The sequence below is a fragment of the Equus caballus genome, chromosome 7, assembly GCF_041296265.1.
Source record: "Equus caballus isolate H_3958 breed thoroughbred chromosome 7, TB-T2T, whole genome shotgun sequence".
Lineage (NCBI taxonomy): Eukaryota > Metazoa > Chordata > Mammalia > Perissodactyla > Equidae > Equus > Equus caballus.
Genome location: NC_091690.1, coordinates 21015754 through 21036684, shown reverse-complemented (window position 1 = coordinate 21036684; position 20931 = coordinate 21015754). Strand labels below are relative to the sequence as shown.

The following is a 20931-nucleotide window of genomic DNA, read 5'->3' as shown; positions in this document are numbered from 1 at the left end:
TGCACCACGCTTTCCAGTCACTGTACCTCCCCCAGCCTGCCTCCTCTTGAGTCTGAGCTCAAGCCTCACCTTTTCCAGGAAGCCTTCCCTGACTGTCCCACACACCTCAGACTCTGATCTCCTTGAGGATGTCCTGTATCATGCAATCTGTTCAACAATAATTTGAGCGCAGGCACTGTACTAAGTTATGGAGTTACAAAGAGGCTATGCCTTCAAGAACCTTGCAGGAAAAAAATGGAAGAGAGGAAGAGGAGGAGAAGCTTGCAGGCTGGTAGAGACAAGTGCTATGACAGGGGTGCACAGAGTGCTAAGAAAGTATTAGCCCAACCTGAAACCCACGTTTCCAGGGGTTTTCTGAAGGAGCACAGGATGCAAAGAAGACAGTTAGCTCAAAGGAGCTCAGGTCTGAGCTATGCTCCAAGCAGAGAGTTATGATAGTTCAGAACTACTGGACTCTCAGAGTAACAGGCACTCAATAAATATTTGTTTGAATCAGTGAATCATTTGTCACATTTCATCAGGCACAGACTTAAAATGATTGCAAAAGTTAATTATGCAGGGACAGAGAAGAACAAGTATTTTTCATTAGGCCAAGATAATTTCCACTTAAATAACCATGGCCTTCTTTTGCCTGTTGAATAGAAGTAAGTCATCTCTGATGCAAAACTGATTAGAGGTTCCTAACAGGACTTTTCATGCACATTAATCACAGCTCTGGTCTTCCAACAAAAGAGGATTCTATGGCATAAACGATAATAATAGTCACCACTTTTCTGTGTCAAGAGCTATGCTAGGTCCTTTAAACACATGTTCTCTAATGCTAATCTGCCAGGGAGATTTTATTGTATCTAGTTTGCTAATTGGAAACTGTGACTCAAAAAAGGTGAAATAATTTATTTAAGGTCACCCAGATAGTAAACTATGACTATGAGATTCACTCTAGCTCCCAAGCCAATGCTCTTTGCAATCTACCACACTAAATAGATGCATCCCTGAGGTGTAAATGACCTCACTAAAACTCTCAGAATGGAAGTCACCTTAGTCTAGACCACTTCCTCCACCACATCCAATGCTTAAGTCTCTTGTGGAATAATCTACACTAAGTAGCTGTCTCCTACTCCAAGCGTGGTCCCTGGACCAGCAGCATCAGCATCATCTGGGAGCCAGTTAGAAATATAGGCTCTCAAGCTCCACCCCAGCCCTACTGAATCAGACCCTGTATTTTAACAAGATCCTCTGGTGTTTCATATCACTGTTCCCATACCTGGCTGCACATCAAGATCACAAGGGAAAATTTTCAAAAAGATAGATAGGCAGACCTTACTCCAAATCCACCAAAACACTCTCCAGGGGGTAGAACTCAGAAAGCCTTATATTCCCAAACTCCCCCACATGACTCTTGTAGAGCTAACTTGAGTCTTCTCCTCGCTAAACATTCCAGTCCCTTTAACAAAGGGGTTCTCAACCCTGACTGCCCATCATAATCACCCAGAAGCTTTTAAAAAATACTAACATCTAGGCCCCACCATTGACCAGTCAGAATTTCTGGGGGTGGGGCCCAGGTACGTCAGTATTCTGTAAGTGCTCCCAGGTACATCCAGACTTGCGAGCCAAGGTTAACCATTCCTTACATTAAATGGCTCAAATATTATTGATCTTCCTGTCTAAATCTCTCTGAAACTATGACATCTAGAACCTAATACAATATTCTGGGTGTAAAAAGAGACAAGCAGATTCCTCATTCAAGATATTTCTCTTTCTTTTCTTTCCTTTTTCTTCCTTTCTTTCTTTGCTTCCTTCCTCGGCCACCAGAACGCAGTGTTGATCTACACCAGGGGGTTATTCAAAACCCCAAAGTATTATGTTTTTATTTTACTAACTGTTCATTTTGAAATAACTTCACTTACAAAAAAGTGGCAAAAATGGTACAAAGAGTTCTCCTATACCCATTACCCAGATCCCCAAATGTTTACATCTTACATAACCACAGTACAATGACCAAAACAGGAAATTAACACTGACACAATAACATTAACTAATCTACAGACTTTTTCAAATTTCACCAATAGTCCCACTAATGTCCTTCTTCTGGTCCAGAATCCAATCCAAGATCTCTCACTCATTTAGTTGTCATATTTCTTTAGTCTCCCCCAACCCGGGACAGTTGCTAAGTCTTCTTTGTCTTTCATGATCTTGACAATTTTGAAGAATACTGGCCAGTTATTTTGTAGAGTGGCCCTCAATTTGGGTTTGTCTGAAGTTTCCTAATGATTAAATTCAGGTCATGAATTTTTGGCAAGAATTATTGGGTTTTTTTATGACTACTGCAGAAGTCACACTGTGTCCCTCTCAGTGCATCAGATCAAAAGGCACATGATGCCAAAACATCTCATTATTGGTGAAGTTAACTGAGATCACTTGGTTAAGGCAGTGTCCACCAGTTTCTCTACTGTAAAGTTCACATTTTTCCCTTTGTAATTAATAAGTATCTTGTGGGAAGATGCTTTAAAGACTATGAAAATATTCTTTTTCTCATGATCACTTTTCCTGTCCATTTTAAATTTAACATCCATTGATTTTTCTTTCCTGCAACAGTTATTATTATGGTATTTCCCAAATGATGATTTTCTAATTCACCATTCCTTCTACAATTATTGAAATTTGTAATATAAGGAAGAGCTCTCCCCTGTTTCCCCGTTTATTTATTTATATCAGTATGAGCTCAAAGATAATTATTTTATTTTTATTTATATTTTATACTAATCCATTACTATAATTATTTATTTTGCTTCTCAAATTGTTCAGATTTGGCCATTGGGACACCTTCATATTGGTTCCTGTATCCTTTTCACATGCTCTGGCCATTTTTTTTTTAATTGTGGTAAAAAAAAATAACATAAAATTTACCATCTTAACCACTTTTAAGTGTACACTTCAGCAGCCAGTCACACTATTGAACAACAAATCCACAGATCTTTTCCATATTGCGAAAATGAAACTCTATAGCGAATAACCAAAAACTCTACATGCCCCGCCTCCCCTCAGCCCCTGGCAACTACCACTCTTTCTGTTTCCGTGAATTTGACTACTTTAGATAACTCAGATATGTGAGATCACACAGTACTCGTCTTTTTGTGACTGGCTTACTTCACTTGGCATAAAGTCCTCAAGGTTCATCCTTGTTACAGCATGTGACAGGACTTCCTTCCTTTTTAAGGCTGAATAATATTCAATTGCATGTTTATACCATATTTTGTTTATCCATTCATCTGTTGATGGACATTTGCGTTGCTTCCACCTCTTGGCTATTGTGAATAATGCTACTATGAACACCAGTGTGCAAACATCTTGTCAAGCTCCCTCTTTTTGATTCTTTTGGCTATATACCCAGAAGTAGGATTGCTGGATCACATGGTCCGATCATTATGTGAGCACTTTGTTACTTTATGGCTTCATTACACATTCCAGTCTCCTCATCTTCTACTTTCCCTGCCCCAGTTCTGGAATCAGCTATTTTTCAAAAGAACTGTGGATCCTTTTATTGGAGAATAGTTTTTAGAAACCAAAATTCGGGCATGAGGTGTACTCATTCTACTGGGATAACATTCTAGGCCCTCTCAGCAGTAGAGTAGGAAATGCATGTATGTATACACACATACACACATATTTATATCTACTTATCTTGACAGATAGACAGACATACCATGAATTACACCATAAATTATACTGATCCCCACTTCAACCCAACACCACAGGGTTCATTCTTTCCTCTCCCTGTTCCTTACTTGTAACTCCTTTCTCCCACAGTGAGAAACCTGACATTCACGTTCCATAATATATTTACTCATATTTGCTCAATCCTAGAAAACACATCGAATAGTTTCAGACTTGCTAATCCACACTTTGTGAAAAATAAGTTTACTAACCAGAATATTTGTATATAGTTCTTTTTGTCTTTACCCTTACAGTATACAATCAAAATACTGATTTCCAAGTGAATTAGGTTAGTTCTTTCCTTTTCCATCCCCTTCAGTGTGGTTGTTACTCATTTGTAATACAGTTAGGTACATTTCTTCTATTTGTAGTCCATTTGCAGTTCTCCCCACATTTAGGTTAGTTTTAATTATTTTCTTTTTGTGGTAGGTAAAAGATTAACATGATTCTAAAAGTCAGAGCTATACAAAAACAGACATTCAGAAAACTGTCACTCCCCTCATTCTTTGCACTCCATTCCCTTTTCTCTGTTCTTTCCATCTCATTCCAATACACCCATCTAGGTAACCAATCTCGTAAGTTCCAGTTTATCTGGAAAAAAAAGATACATGTATATTTTCTTATTTCCTTTTCCTTCTAATGTGAAAAATAGCATAGTATTGACACTCTTTTTTTTACTTGCACTTTACTTAACATTCACTTAATATATTCTGGACATTATATTGTTTTAGAGATCTTCCTTATTCATTTTTATAGCTACATAGTACTGCATTATGTGGACATACTATAGTTTATTCAATCATTCTTCTATATAGGGGCATTTAGGTGTGGACATACTATATTTTATTCAGTCATTCTATATATGTGCATTTAGGTTTTTCCCAATATTTTGCAATTTCAAACAATGCTGCAATGAGTAACCTTATGCATGGGTGTTTTCATGTTGATGGAGGTCTATCTTTAGGGTAGATTCCAAGAAGTAGGATTGCTGGATCAAAAGGCAAGTAAGTATATAATTTTATTAGACATTGCCAAATTCCCTGCCAAAAGGGTTGTATCTGTTTGCATTCCCATCAGCAATGCACAAGAGCACATTTTCCCACAAGCCTTGCCAAGAGAATATGTCGTCAGACTTTTTAATTTTTGCCAATGTGATAGGTGAGAAACTGGATCTTAGTGTTGTTTTAACTTTCATTTCTTTATAAATTTAAATCTCTTTTTGTAGGTTTAAGAATCCATTTTATATCTTTTTTTATATCTTTGTGAACTGTCTTTTCAAGTCTTTGTCCCATTTTTATATCAAAGTTTTTAGTCCTTTGTTCCTCCAGTTTTAAGATTCTTGGGGCCGCCCGTTGGCTAGGTGGTTGGGTTCACGCACTCTGCTTCAGCGGCCTGGAGTTTCACTGGTTCGGATCCTGGGCACAGACATGGCCCCGCTCATCAGGCCATGCTGAGGCGGCATCCCACATGCCGCAACTGGAAGGACCCACAACTGAAATATGCAACTATGTACTGGGGGGATTTGAGGAGAAAAAGCAGGGGAAAAAAATGAAGATTGGCAGCAGCTGTTAGCTGAGGGGGGCCAATCTTTAAAAAAAAAAAAAAGAGTTCTTTATGTGTTAGAAATGTTACCCTTTGTCTGTGATAAATGTTGCAGATATTTCCCAGTTTGTCAGATGTCTTTTGACTTTGTTTATGGTGTTCCTTTTGGCAATGGAAAGGTTTTCACTTTATTTTATTTATTTATTTATTTTTGCTGAGAAAGACTCACCCTGAGCTAACATCTGTGCCAGTCTTCCTCTACTTTGTATGTGGGATGCTGCCACAGCATGGCCGCCGCCAAGTGGTGCAGGTCTGTGCCCCTGGGAACAAACCTGAGCCACCAAAGTGGAGTGCGTGGAACTTAACCATGAGGCCACGGGACTGGCCCCAGTTTTTATATTTATATAACCAAATTTATTGATATTTTATTTTAGCACCTATGAATTTTGAGTCATAGTTAGAAAGGTTATCTCTACCTTGAGGTAAAAGAATTCACCTGCTTTTCTTTTCTAGTTTCTTATATGGTTTCATTTTTTACATTTAGATCTGTGATCCATTTTGGAGTTTATTCTTGTGTATGAAGGGAGATATAGATCCAATTTATCTTTTTCTAAATGGCTACCCAGTTGTTCTAAACCCATTTATTAAAAAGTCCCTCTTTAGGGGCCGGCCCCGTGGCCGAGTGGTTAAGTTCACGTGCTCCACTGCAGGCGGCCCAGTGTTTCGTTAGTTCGAATCCTGGGCGCGGACATGGCACTGCTCATCAGACCACGCTGAGGCAGCGTCCCACATGCCACAACTAGAAGAACCCACAATGAAGAATACACAACTATGTACAGGGGGCCTTTGGGGAGAAAAAGGAAAAAATAAAAATCTTTAAAAAAAAAAAAAAAAGTCCCTCTTTACCCCGTGATTTGAGATGTAACCTTTATCATATGCTAGATTTCTGTAAGTTCTTGGCTCTACTTCTGGGCTTTGTATTCTCTATCACTTGCATATTTGTTTATTCATGCACCAGTACCACAATGTTTTATTTGTAGAGGCTTTATAGTATATTTTAATGTCTAGTAGGGCCAGCTCCTCCTGCTCAAAAACTTTCTTTCTTCAGTGTTTTCTTATTTTTGCATATTTATTTCTTCATATAAACTTTAGTATCTATTTATCTAACTTCCAAAAAAAGCCTGTTGGAATTTTTATTGGGACTATATTAAATTTATAAGCTGACTTAGGGAGAACTGTCATCTTTATGATGTTGAATCATCCTATTCAAGAATGGGGGATGTCTTTCCATTTGTTCAAATGTGTCTTTCAGGAGTATTTTAAACTTTTCCTCCTGTAGCTTTTACACATTTCTTGTTTAGTTCATTTCTAAGTATCCAATCTTTGTTAAAATTGCAAATGAGGTTTTCTCTACTATTTTGTTCTCTTATTGGTTACTTTTTGTGTACATGAAAGCTATTGATTTCAGTATGTTAATTTTACATCCTGTTACCTTATCTTCTATTGTTTGAGTGTTACCAGGATTACCATTACATCATCTGAAAACAGAAATACTTTTACTTCTTTACTAAGCCTTGTGCCTCTAATGTCCTTAGTCTACTTGCGTTGGCTAATACCTCTGGTACCAAATTGAATAGCAGTGAAGATAGTGTGCATCCTTCCCTTGTTTCCGGACTTAAAGAAAATACCTGTAGTATTTCCCAATTTAGTAAGTTAATGGTATTAGGACTAAGATATATACATTTTATCATGTTAAGAAAGAATCCATCAAGTCTTATTTTCTTGAGCGTTTTTATGAGGAACAGATGTTGAGTTTGGTAAAAGTTTGATCAGCATTTATGAAGATAATTTTATGGTTATGTTTCCTGAGATCTACTAATATGGTCTATGATGTTAATGGATTTCCTAATAATGAACCTGCCTTGCATTCTAGGAATTAATCCTACCTGATCATAAGGCATTATATTTTTAATATAATTAAAAATCCAACTGGTGTTGGATTCCGTTTGTGAATAAAGTATTTATTAGTGCTATATTAGTACTACATATGTTACACTTTTTCATGGGTGTTCATAAATAATATTAGTCTGTAGTTTTCTTTTTTGCACTGTCTTTATCATGTGCAGATATGAATAATTATGCTTGCTTTATAAAAAGAAGTGAGAAGTTTCCTTTCATTTTCAGTGCTCTGAAATAATCTATACAGCATTAGGACTACCTGAAATGTGGAGGTTTGGTAGAATTCCTCTGTGAGATAATCTGGGCTTGGTACAGAAATTAGTCTCTGAATTTTCTCTCTCTATCAGCTTGGGTAATCAGAAGTTCCCTAGGAAATTATCCATTTCACCAAAGCTTTAAAATATATTTGCATGGACCTGCAAAGACTCATAATTTTTTCTGTTTTAATGGTTACTTCTCCATTGTCATTTCTTATTTTGTATATTTGTGCTTTCTTCATTTCTCTTCTTCTTTATGTCAGAGAGCAGTTTTGTCTACTTTGATAATTTTTTCAAAAACTCTTAAAAACAAAATGGTTTCCAGATTTATTGCTATTCGGGTCTAAGTCCCTCTAAAATAATGATATCTAGAACCAAACACAACAATCTGGGTGTAAAACCAGACACTCAGCTTTCTAATCCAAAATATTTCACATTCTTTTCTCTTCTTCCTCCTCCTTTTCTCCTTCTTTGCCTTCATTTGTTACCACCTCACCCTGCTGATTCACACAGTGCTGTCAACCAAAATCCCTAAGTAATTTTTAATACATTCTACTGTTAAACCAGTCTCTTCCATCTTCATTCTTATAAAACTGGTTTTCCTTTTTTTTTTTTTTTTGAGGAAGATTAGCCCTGAGCTAACTGCTGCCAATCTTCCTCTTTTCGCTGAGGAAGACTGGCCCTGAGCTAACATACATGCCCATCTTCCTCCACTTTATATTTGGGACGCCTACCACAGCATGGCGTGCCAAGTGGTGCCATGTCCACACCCGGGATCCAGACCAGCAAACCCCGGGCCGCAGAGAAGCAGAACGTGTGAACTTAACCGCTGCGCCACCAGGCCAGCCCCTGGTTTTCTTGATCCACATTTACCTTTAATAAATTTCAACTTGTTAGATTCCATCTCACAAGATCCTTCTAGACCCTGTCATTTCACGCATTTGTTTATTCAAATCAACCAAAACTGCCAGGCATTGTGCCAAGCCAAGCGCTCACAGGCACATAAATAACTATGATGCAAAGTGATTACTGCAGCAGTAGAGAAACCTTTAAAAAATGCCGTCTATGCACAGAAGGAGCAACTGGGATGGAAGCATGTGGGCATCAGGGAAAGGTCAAGAGGGGAGGAAACATTTGGCTGGTCCTTAAGGCTGTTTGGCAGTTGGAGAAGAGAAGAGCATTCTAGGCAGAGATGATAAAAAGAGGAAGAGTCGTGAAGGCATATATCTTGGAGGAATAGCCAGTTGATAAGTTAGTGCGTGGGCACAGCTGTCAGTGGCAGGGATGATGATAGAGAAATAGGTCAGCAAAAGGCCTACCAACACTTAGACTTAAGTCTTAAAGATCTTCAACAAGAAAGTGTGCACTTTTGAAACAGGAGAGTGAAACTGTGAGACCTGTATTTAAGAAAGGTCACTTTGGACACAGGGACAATATGAGACAGAAAGAGAAGCATCCAGACGTGGAGAAACCAATGAGGAGACCAAGAAATAATTCAGGTGAGAGAAGATGAGAGCATAAACTGAAGTAGTACAGTAAGAAAAGGACAAATTCCAGAAAAAGTCAAAGGTGACTCATAGGTTTTAGGCAGTAACAAAAAGAAAGGGTCCAAAAAGTCATACCCTAATGGATGCTGATTTAACTGAGATGCAGAATATATAAAGAGCGAGTACTGGGAAAAGCAAATAGTTCAGTTTTGAACAAGAGTGAGCTATCTGTAAACATCAGTGTACAGATGTTCCACAGCCAGTTGGCAAAATACAGGTCTAAGGCACAAGAGATGGGGGGGAGGGGTGGGAGATAGATGTTTGAGAGTATCTATGTGGGACAGGAATAGCCACAGGTGCAAATGAGACAATAACTATCATCTACTGAGTATTACTGAGTATCTTCTACATGCCAGGTACTGTGCTAAGCACTTTACCACATCCTTCCCTACAGCCAACTATACTTTTTTCCCTCAAATTGCTCCTGTGAGGAACTATTATTCCCATGTTTCAGATGTGGAAACCAAGGTTCACAGCAACAACATACCCAGGGCCACAGGGCTGGTAAGTGGCAGAACAAGGATCTGAACTCAATGCTGACTCTAAATCCTGGGCTTACACTATCCCAAAACATAAGGAGATCTGTAAGAAGTCATCTGGCAGGAAAGGGAGTGGGGAGAGAGGGCACTGAAGGGAAAGAAGAGAATGAAAATGTTCTGGGTGCCAATTCTTGTCAGCCACTGAACGAAGTATTTTGTATGCCTTGTCTCCTTTAATCCTCATACACAATCATTAAAATCAATATTATTAGGGGCCGGCCCTGTGGCCAAGTGGTTGGGTTCACATGCTCTGCTTGGGCGGCCCAGGGTTTCACCGATTTGGATCCTGGGCACGGACCTAGCACTACTCAACAAGCCATGCTGAGGCGGCGTCCCACACAGTGCAACCAGAAGGACCTGACAACCAGAATATACAACTATATACTAGGGGGCCTTGGGAAGAAGAACCAAAAATAAAATCAATATTATTAGCCCCATTTTCCACATGGGAATCCTCGCTCAAGAGCATAGCACTGATAAGGGGTGAAAATGCGATTTGAACCTGCTCCATCTTACTCCGAAGAATACATTATTTCCACTATACCAAAGAAAGCACACAATGCGAGAAAACAAAGGAATACTCAGGGCAGAGGCTGCAATATATCAAAGGGACAAGTGAAGTGAGATGAGCAACAAAAACTTATTTTAGAACATACTTAGAACATTTAGAAAATTATTTAGAACGTGCAATCAGAGGGACAGAAGAAGAATCAGGGGAAAGTGTTATGTGGGAATTCAGGCACGGGAGAACTTTAAGACGGGTGATCAATAAGGTCAAACGCTGTAGAAAAGTCAGGCTGAGGACTGGAAAGTCCATTTCATTGAATAGTTAACAGGCTTTGGTGAGCTTTTTTAGAAATGATACTGTAGAGTGGTGGGGTTAAAAGTCAGAGGGCAGTGAACTGAGACCTCAGGAGGGAGGAAAAAAAGTAGTGAGGGGAGGAGAAGGGTATTAGCTGGAGAGAAAGGTGGGATAGAGAAGGAGGGTTTTTTAGGATTAGAGGACCTTGGTATGCCGAGATGAGGGGTCAGTGAAAGAGAAATTGGTACAAGGGGAGGAGTGTGAATGATGCAGCAAGATTTCAGAGGAGGAGAAGAGGGCCACTTCCTGCTCTGATCATGAGGAAGCAGGAATAGGCACCTAGGTGGGGAAATTTGGACATGGGGAAGATGGAGATTAAAGGAGCTCAAATCCAACTGCCCCTCTATTCATTATGAAGTAGGCCAGTTTATCTGTTGACGGTAAAAGGGGCAGGGAGGGAGGGAGCCCAGTGGTTAAGTTCACGCACTCTGCTCCATCAGCCCAGGGTTCACAGCACGGCTCGTCAAGCCACACTGTGGCAGCATCCCACATTAAACAGAGGAAGATTGGCACAGATGTTAGCTCAGTGACAATCTTCGTCAAGCAAAAAGAGGAAGATTGGCAACAGATGTTAGCTCAGGGCCAATCTTCCTCACACACATACACAAAAAAGGGACAGGGAGAATGACAGAGGCTTTAGGAAAGGGACCCTGTGGGGAGCTGGAAAGAACAATGACTGCTCAAGATTTCTGCGCAGCACTAAGGACTCAGCTAGAGCTGGATATCATCATTTTGTAATTGAATCAATCAGCAAGGTTATGTGATTTCCTCCAGAAGTGCTCAGCAGGCCTGAGGCATGAGTGGAGGAAACCAGGAACGGGCTAATCTAGGACTGGAAATGGTCAGAGGAGAGGCAGTGATCACCAGCGCCGAGGAAGTGAGCATGATGGTGACAGTGTATTTGAAGTGACTGATGGTGGAATCTGCACCAGGAAGAGGAAATTAAAGGAGAGCTGATAAGCTGAGAGGAGAGAAGAATAACGAGAGGAGAGCTTAATGAGACTGAAAATAAGTTTAACAGGAGTGCAGGAGTGTGAAAACTGAGGTTTTGAGGAGAGGGTAGAGTTTCAGAGTTCAAGATTTCAGAGGTAAGACAATTCTGTGGAAGGAGTTCCAGGATGTAGCCTTAGTATATGGCCTTGTTGAAGTGGCACAGAGGGGGACAATTACTGCAGTGGGGACAGTCAAGGAACCAGAGGCTAGACTTCTTCATCATGGATCCTGAAGTCATTCTAGGAGAGTAGAAGATGTTAAAATGCTAACGATATTTACTATTCTGCCCAGATTCATGTAATTTAAAAAACTGATAAGCACGCCTTCAATGAAATCATTGATAAAACATTTTTAATTGAAGAAAGGCCTTTATCATGTCATTACTGTGTCTTCATGTTGAGAGACCTACTAAGTGGCATCGAACAAAGAGATGAGAGATTCACAACCGAGTGGGGCTCTTCCTAACCACAGGTTAAGGGTTACACTGGCTTTAGGTCTCTTCCACTCGCTTTAAGTCTAATGTGGGGATTTGACCACTAAACTACATCTCAGTTTGTCTCCTCTTTGACCTGAAAATATCTATACTTCACACCAAGGGGCAGACAAGACCTGTTCTTGCTATAAAAGCCTACTGCTGGCTCTGAAAAAAATGATTTGAAGGATAAAGTAGACACTTATGAGGACCAACCTCACCACCCATTTCCCCCACAAAGATGTTTATCTTAAAAGAGGCCTGTGGTGCAAGCCTAGGCCCTGAGTGGCTCTGCTGCTTGGTTTAAAATTTACTAGAGCTGCTTCTGCAGCAGATGAAATACCATATACTTTTTGTAAGAGGCTGTGACTCTCTGGGGGTTGGACTAGTAGTTTTCTTTTTTCTTTTTGAGGCCTCATAATCTTTTTTAAAATTATAACTTGTGCGAAATCTAGATATACAAAATAGGGAAAAGCAGAGCTTCTCTGGTTAGGGCCAGGGTGGGGATCCAGAGCATACCTACTTTTTCTCTACCTCCAAACCCCACCCACCCCCAGCCATCTGAAGTAACTCATTAGGGCTTCTTGCAGCAGCTGAAAAAAACAAGACACCACATTTTGTTTCCTTCTATAAGTCTATTATTTAGTGAAGACAATATGCAACAGGTTCAGCAAAATGAGATATCTGGAGTATTAAGAAATATATCTAGAACATGCCCCTTGTTCTTGGCCTATTTCCAACAACAGCTGCAGAAGCACAGTAGGACCACAATTAGGTTCAAATCAGATCCACCAGGAGCAGTGTAGCTAACAACTCCTGGGGCAGCTGCCCCCTCACAATGATCCCCCTTCTGTAGGAACATGCCCCCTGCATACAGTGGTGAGCCCAAGGACCAGACTAGAATCACAGTCATTTGATCCAGCATTTAGGAATAGAATGAGTCTCTCTCTGAGGAAGTTGTAAGATATAAAACACAGATGTTGCCATAGGCCATGTTGCCCACCTGCGAGAGTGAGCATCTGTAGTGAAAGAGAATAAAGCCACCTACAAAAGAACCAGAGATAAGAGGCAGAGAGCAAAGGGAGTGATATTGCCAGTGTTTGAGTTCTTGATTTTCATTGTTTCTGAGACTCTGCTCCATCCTTGCTGTTCCCATGGTTTAAGTGATCAGCCTTTCCTTGGATTCCACGAGTCAGTAAATTCCACTTTCTATCTCTGCTCATTCAAGATGGGTTCTTGGCACTTGTGACCAAACTCATTAAAAAAGCAAGACAGTCGAACACACAATGTCGGTGACAGCAAAGAACTACTCTGGGTCCAGAATTAACATTTCTAACTTGTTCTGGGGAAGCTAAAAGGATGCCTGTATAATCCAGAAGTCTAGAAAGTGAGGGGTTTTATGGCAACCTTCTGAGTCAGGCCTCAAGGGAAGGAAAAGTAGATGCCACAACAAGCAAAGCTGACGAGACGGACGCTCTCCAGTCGTGAGAGCAGTGTAACAAAACCAAGGAACTGGAGGCCTTAGTAACCCTTTAATCACCATCAGCTTCCTCCAAGACACTCCAAATAACCCTACAATATGAGTTAAACTCTTCCAGGATAGACAGTTCTGTCCACATTCTTAATTTGTGCAGGAAATCTTGACCTTGAAAGCTTTCTTACCACCAAATGTAACTTTCTTTCTGTTTTTCTTGGGGACCTGCCCTTCCTTCCAAACAAGTTTGTAAACCCAGCCTCTGCTCTCCATCTCCTCTAAGCTTCAAGGTCAAAGAGAATTCCTGCAGGGGTCTGGTTTAGTTAGAATTGCAAAAGCACTGCCTGGGCTGCAGCAGGCAAGTCTGTGGGACCTACTGCTTCTTGTGTAGAAGCTTCCAAGAAGTTGGCAAGGAAGAAAGGCAAACAAGAAAAGCAGCAGGGCTCTTGTGGTGTCTAGGGAGAGAGTTCAGAAGGAGACCTGCATGGCTCCGGAAGGAAATCAGTTTCACAGTGAAACCAGATACCTGTTTAGAACTCTGAGACCCTGCAGCAGCAGCAGATGAGATGGGAGCAGGGATGTTGCTGAGAAACTAAGACGGAAGGAGGTTTGGAAACTTTGAGTTATTATTGGCCTAAATTTTGCCAGTAAAAGAATGCACTATTGTATTTCTTTTCTAACAACTCCTTCAGGCCCTTACTGAACCAGGAAAAGCTACTTATTCATTGAACTTGGTGGCTAACTAGATAAATAAAGTTCACATGTAAAAATATCATTAAATTTCTTCTTCCCTGTATGAGCAGCGCTCTGCATATTAGTGTTCAGCCCAGTGATAAAAGGATAATCTATCAGAAAGTGAAGAGCTAAAAACTTTCTGAAAGATACATCTCCTAACCTTATTTTAAAATTTCCATTTGTTACGAGTTCCACAAACACTCTGTTCCTTCAGGAGTACATGTTACAAGGTAAGTGCTGAATAAATGCAGGTGAATGAATGAATGAGATATCACTGTATAGTCTATGAGTGTCTCTTATCCTAGCAACAGGGCATGGAGCCCACTGTTGCAGGGCCTTTGGAATTGGTTCCCCATCCCATTACCATACCTGACCACGGAAGGTTATGTCCATGACCACTTAAATGGGGCCTGGTTTTAGGATAATAAGGAAATAGATTCAGGAAAGTGTCAGTTGGAGACTTTGGTCCTTACAGCCTAGAGAACAAGGGCAGTTATGGCCAACGAAGCATTTCTAGTGGTCCCCAGACCCTCTGAACTGCCTGCGGGAGAGGCACCTGGCAAACAGGGCCCAATCACTGCTCCACATGCCTGGCCAGCCCATCACACCACAAGGAACATAAAGCTGCCTGATAGCTTGCTGCCAGGGAGCATCTGTTTAGCTGGCATTGACTCCTGTGGGAACAAAGCCAATGAGCCTGGGTGAGGAGAGGAGAAATCAGTCAGGATTGAAAAAAGGTTGGGGAGTATGGTGCTTTGTTACATTAAAGACTTAACGGGCCTTTAATTTCTACAGCAAAGCACAGAGGAATTCATTGTGGAAATGTCTGAAAGCCTCTGGTTGGCCCCACGTTGCAAATCCTACTCCACGGAAGGCACGAGGCACTTAGGAGAGATGTTCGCTGCAGCTGCTCCACTTGCCAATCCTCTTCCTCACTCATTCTACATCCCCCTCATGGGACATGACACCAGACAAAGGCTCTTCCTGTATTTCTCAGGGACTGCCAAGCAGATGAATCTCAATGTGGGATTTAAATTCCCACTTTTCCACTTGGAGGGAAAATAGTAGAGAAAGTCTTCCAGGTCATGTGTTTAAAAGGTTAAGGCTCAGACAACTGATTTCCTGTCAACCAACATTTTAATAAATCATTCCCACAATTTTTAGTCCCTCAGGCCACTCAGACTACAGCGAGGCATAGGTTCACTCTTGCCTGACAAGCAAGATTATTATATCACCAAAATTTTCCCAAGTTTCTACTCTGAACGTTTACTTTATTTTCATCAGCCTGTGAGCCACTAGGGCACAGATTCTGTGTTATTTGACTTCTATTTCCAGAGCCTGGCATGGTGCCCGGTAAACACAGTAATTCAGTGAACGTCTGTTGAATGAGTGCTTGCAAGCATGTTTACCAGACTAGCAGCAAAAAAAGTCTGGCCTCAGTGAGCAGGTAGGTTGGTAAATATCTTCTGCTTTTCATGATATCATTAAGTAAAAGATAGCGCTATGATCTCCCAGCAACACTACCTCTTTTATAACACTAATCACATTAAGCATTCTATTATGGTTTTTTCAGTACACCTATAAATCACCCCCCATAAATTCCTTGGGAGCAGGAACCAGGTGTTTTTCAATTATTTTATCCATCCCTTCACCCAATAAATGACCTAAATAACTGAATGAATGATGATTGGCCAAACCATATTATAGTCTCAGGTCTGTCAAAACCTCCCAACACAGGCACCAAAGTCTTTTTTAAACAAAGTTCAACCCCCAGAAAAACACTTGCAGAAATTCATCGTGGCATATTAACCAAGGACAACATTCATATGGCAACATCAATACCAAGTGGCAGAGAAAATAAATAACTAGCTTTGAGGCAGATGCAGAATGGGGAAATTGTGAACTACAGAAAGCTTGGCCAGGCCCAGAACATAGGAGACAGGGGATGATAGCCAGGGTGGGCTACAGAATTTGGCAATAGCCAAAACTTGCAGATAATTCATAGTGCAGATTAACCACGTTAATAAAAGGAATTGCATTGACAGCACTGACGTGGATTAATTCAGGGAGTAATCTGTCAAGTATGTTGAGGCCAGAGCTTTATTCAGGGAATGTGGTAGAAGAAAATTCTGTCATGCAGTTATGCGTAGTGGCATAGAGATTGAGAACAGAGGCCAACAGTGGGTAAAGGGAAGCCTTGATTCAGAGGGCAGGGCTTCTCTCTGCTGCAGGGTTCCCTTATAATGAACCAATTAGGGCCATAGCTTCATTTCCTGTGGCAGTTTTCTCTGCCATAGAGAATGAGGTCACAGCCCTAACCACACAAACCTATAAAGCATCTGGGTGATGAAGAATAGCTTCAGATATGCCTGGTTCATTCCAGGGAGATGCTTAGACACATGTGTGGTATTCTTAGCCTCAGTGGGAAGAGTTTTTCAGAGGAATTGAAGTGTTTTCTGACACTAGCTTTTAAGTCCTATTTACCTCCTTATCACATGACTCTAACAAAAGAGGCTGAATATTACTAGATGTATTAAGCAACTCTAGAGGCTGGCATAGGTCAAATAGGGCCCCATCAACTCTGAAATAACCAATCGTACCATTATTCAGTAGCATTAAATGTGATTATGTGAGAAGAATTATTTAATATAATTTATTAGGTCAAAGAATTATTTAAACTGTAGAGGACCATTGAGATTTAACATATTACTATTAGTAGTATGTAGATGATGTCAATTTCTCAGAGAAACCAGAAGCACTTATTGGCTATCAGAGTTCAAATCTACTAATAGAAAGGAATGGATTGTACATTAGCTTCTGGAGGGGGTGGAGAGAAGTTTACAAGATGGGTAGAAAAGTCAAATGCCAGAGAGGGAAAAGAGGCACTCCCGCATTACTCCAGAGATGAATTAATTATAAAGTTGTGTGTCTCTTGTTTTTATGAAGACTCTATTAACACCACAAAAGAAAACTTGCCCACTCTCCTTTTCCCTTATGTTTTACAAGAATTCGAGGTCTGGGGATATTTATGGAAGGATCAAAGCATGAAAAAGACAGGCAAACCCCTTGGTTTACCTGGCTCTTCAGCTGAAAGGTTTGAAAGTGAAAACAGGCAGAAGGCAAAGATGAGGACTCCCTCTGAGCTGGTTTCCACCTCCTACTAAGACAGTGGGACCTGACCGGCCGGGCTGAGTTAAAAAAAAAAAAAGAGGAGACCATAAGAGGACCTAAGGAGCTTCTGTCACAATTGGTGGATGAGTCAGATGTATGAAGCTTGAGACCAGGGAAGCCCTAAGGCAGACAGTGAGGAAAGAGGAGCCAGGAATTCTGGAAGCACTCAAAGAGCTGGCTCGTCTGTGTTTCAACTCTCAGACTGTAGCTCTTTGTTAACAATCCCCTTCCATGTGTTCAGAGAGGAAGGATGCAGAGACGAGGAGCCCTGCAGTGCAGGCAGGATGCAAGCGCTGCCCTTCACTGAAGGTTGTGACACCCTTCAGCCAAAGGAAAATTCTGACTGAGTTGGTTAGGTGGGGACAGCATTTCTGCAGTTTTCCTCTCTGTGTCAGGAACAAGGCTGAGGCACAGGGGCCAGGACTGGGGAAGGTTCTGAGGCAGGTCAGGCCACAGAGCTTCTTAATTAGAAACAGGAATTAAGGAAAGAGCCCGTGGTGCAGCTGTAGAAAGAAAATCTTATACACAAATTCACGAGAATGGTTACCTCTGGAGAACAGGCCAGGACTGGAGGGGTGGCCAAGGCACTCAGTCTCACCTGTAATGTTCACATTTAAGAAGAGAATGTATTCATAACATTGTTTAACTAAAAACTGATTTTTAAAAAAAACTTTAAGAAAGAGAGACATAGAGGGAAGAGAAGGAGAGTTAGAAAGAAAAGGAGAGAGGGAGACAGGAAGAAAGACACAACTAACAGTCTAGGTGTCCTTGTAGGGGGGTCCCTGGATGCTGGGATAAAGCAAGCCAAGGGTGGGGCTCAGAAGCCATCGATGACCTTTGGAGCAAACCACAAGGGGAAAAGGTCCTAGACCAGAATTTCCTGGGTCACAAGGGAAGGAAATGGAATAAATAACAGAAAACAAGTGAAGAGAAAAAGACCCCCAGCCAGTCCTTGCCTTTACTGTCTGTCAGGCGGAGGCCCCAGTTTTTGCACCCTCATACAGAAGGGGCTCTGAACTGGACCCAGAAACTCAGGCACCCTCTCCCCTCTTACCTACTCTCTGTCAATCATGCCCTTAGCTGTGGAGAAATCTACTGCCCCAGGTTTAGAAAGAGATATAAACATGAAGAGGGCACTTCACATGGACCACCTACTCACCCTGCCCTCTCTCAAACTTTCTACCAATGCAATGTCACCCCACCTCCCCTGGCTCACCCAGTTAGCTCCCGAAACAGAATGAGCACTTTTGCTATCTATTCAGGGGCTTCCCTGGGGATTTATTTGGCGAGAATCCCCGGGGAAGGCGGAGACCACCTCCTTTGGAAGGAGATGACCTTTGAATTTGTGGCCCTGTCTTCTGGGCTCAGGTAAACCGCGAGGGGAGGTCATCGCTCAGCTTAGCTGGAGGCAGGCGGTCCTTTAGATTTCTCCCGGTTACATCATCTCGTCTGTACCGTACCCACCACCTTAGGGACTCTGCGGTGGAACTGGACTGGGGTCCCGGTGAGGATGGGGGCGGAGGAGGACCTCTTCCAGAGATTAGGCGGCAGGCGCTGGGGGAGGGGAGCTGGGGAGTGGGAGGAGCAAACAATTACCTCATTGAAGCCCTCCTGCAAGACGTCCAGTAAGTTCCCCCGGGTCAGGCAGGCTAGCATTGTTCCTGCCGGGGGCTCCTCGGGAGGGGTCTCCAGGCCAGGCGGCCGCCGCCGCCTCCTCCTCCCTCTGCACACAAAGACTCTCGGCTCAGCTCATTGGGATCTCTCCAGAGTCCCGCATGCCACTTACTGGAAACCTAGACCCGAGCCAAACTAGCGCCTTCCACTGGGCATGCTCGCACGGGGGCCTCTGCTGGAAGGGCCTGGGCGCTGTCGCGGTTCCTATAGAAACAGCAGGGCGCGCACCGGGTGGAGGGGCGCTGGCGGGCGGCCCCTGGCCCGGCGTGCGTAAGGGAGAGCCCTGCGGGCGCGCGGGCCGGCTGGCGTGTGCGCGCGCTGCACACACACGCGCGCGCGCAACACACACACACACTGGGCTGGGGGGGCGGCTTGCGTGTGCGCCCGCTGCACACGCACACATACACACACCCTGGGCTGGGGGGCGAGCGTGTGTGCGTACGCTGCAGACATAGACACACACGAGGCTTGCAGGCGGGCATGCGGGTATCAGCGCGCGCCACGAGCATACACACACACACACACACACACACACACACACGTTGACACACAGGCGGGCTGGCCGGCATGTGCATGCGCTTGCAGTCACATACACGCACACACACCAAGCCTGCAGGCAGGCGTGCTGGTGTGAGCGTGCGACAGACACACACACATATATGGGCTCTGCTTATTTAAGGCCGCAAGTACCCCACCCCAAGATGGGTGGGAAGGGGAGTGATTCATAAGATTTTTCCCCCTCACTAGCTGAAAACAGCAACCTTTTTCCACTTGGGGCCTGGACAGTAAGGTTAGGCTAAAGAAGATGAAGCAGAAGGGAGAAAGGCAAAAAGAGAAAGAAGAACCAGCTAGAAGGAGAGAACAAAAAGAGAATACAGAGTGATTGATGGTATTAGGACAGATTTAATAGAACAGTGCTAAACAAACCACTCAGAATCACAACAGAAACATGAAAGGTAAACCAAGGATAACCAAGGCTTTACCAAAAAAAAAAACCTTTCTTACTTTCTAAAATAACTGCTAAAATGTAAAACCTGTATTTTTAATGAGTTTTAAATTAAATGGGTTTTAATTAAACACTGCAAAAATGTCCTGGTGCTTTTGAAAGAGTTAGTAAAAATTTCCTCAAGTGAAACAGAGAGCTGTTCCCCTCTGTTTCTAGTTATTCAAGTAGCAGCCTTGATTATTTTTGAAAACACTAGTCATTGGTACTCTCAGTGCTCACTCTTACTTCTATAGGAAAATTGGAAGCTGAAAGAACACCCATATTATGTTACACCTCGTGATCCCAGATGGGAGGGAAGGGTTTTCCGAGTGGTAAGGCTCAGAGAAGGTCAGGACCTTGCCCAAGGACACAGCTGGTCAGTGACAGAGGCAGTTGGAAAAGCTAGGACGCACGATTTTGGAGATGGCCCAACTCTCTCCCCAAATCCCCATTAGTTCATTAGCAGGAAAAGTCAATAATGGCTCCTATTCAACCTAATGACCTCCTCCTCAGGTCCCTAGAGAAAAAGAAAATCCTTACCAGGAGCAGCCAGAACTAGCTACATCTTGCCTGAATGTCTAAAGCTGCTAAACACAAAGATGCTTCTGAGAAAAGACACCCCTCCCTCTGACCACAGCAGCAGGAAGCAGAAGGTCAGTAGAGGTGTTAAATGCCTGCTGCTGGCTGAATGCTGTGGGTTCATTTCTGGCTAAGGCTGGGGAAAAGCCATGACACCCAATCACACTGAACCCTAGCAGCCCACAAGTCAGAAGACCACTGTCCTCCATAATCTAGCTGGGGAATTTAGTTGCCAAGAACTCCCTTCACTGTGACCACAGTTCATGGTGTAACACTCTCAGATGAGTCACTAATCCATGTTATTGCAACAAGACCCTTTTTAAAGAGAAGTGTGAAACTTCCAACAGCATAAAATTGCACGTAACACATCTACATGCATAGTGATACAAAACCCAAACACCCAGTTGGAAGATCCCTCTATAGAGGAT

General features: G+C 42.3%; 1 protein-coding gene across 4 annotated transcripts in view; it reads right to left on the bottom strand.

Moving 5' to 3' along the window:
- Positions 1 to 20931, bottom strand: part of DIXDC1 (DIX domain containing 1) — a 69348-nt gene that overhangs the window by 42035 nt on the left and 6382 nt on the right. The window contains exon 1 of one of the 4 annotated variants that reach the window (XM_001501796.6): positions 18862 to 19557. The exons of 2 other annotated variants lie outside the window; for them this stretch is intronic. In XM_001501796.6, the coding sequence (XP_001501846.1) occupies positions 18862 to 18921 (60 nt within the window). In that variant the 5' untranslated portion in view covers positions 18922 to 19557. Of the gene's footprint in view, positions 1 to 18861; positions 19558 to 20931 lie in introns of those variants that run through there. One more of the 4 variants, XM_005611561.4, reaches the window with a different exon arrangement.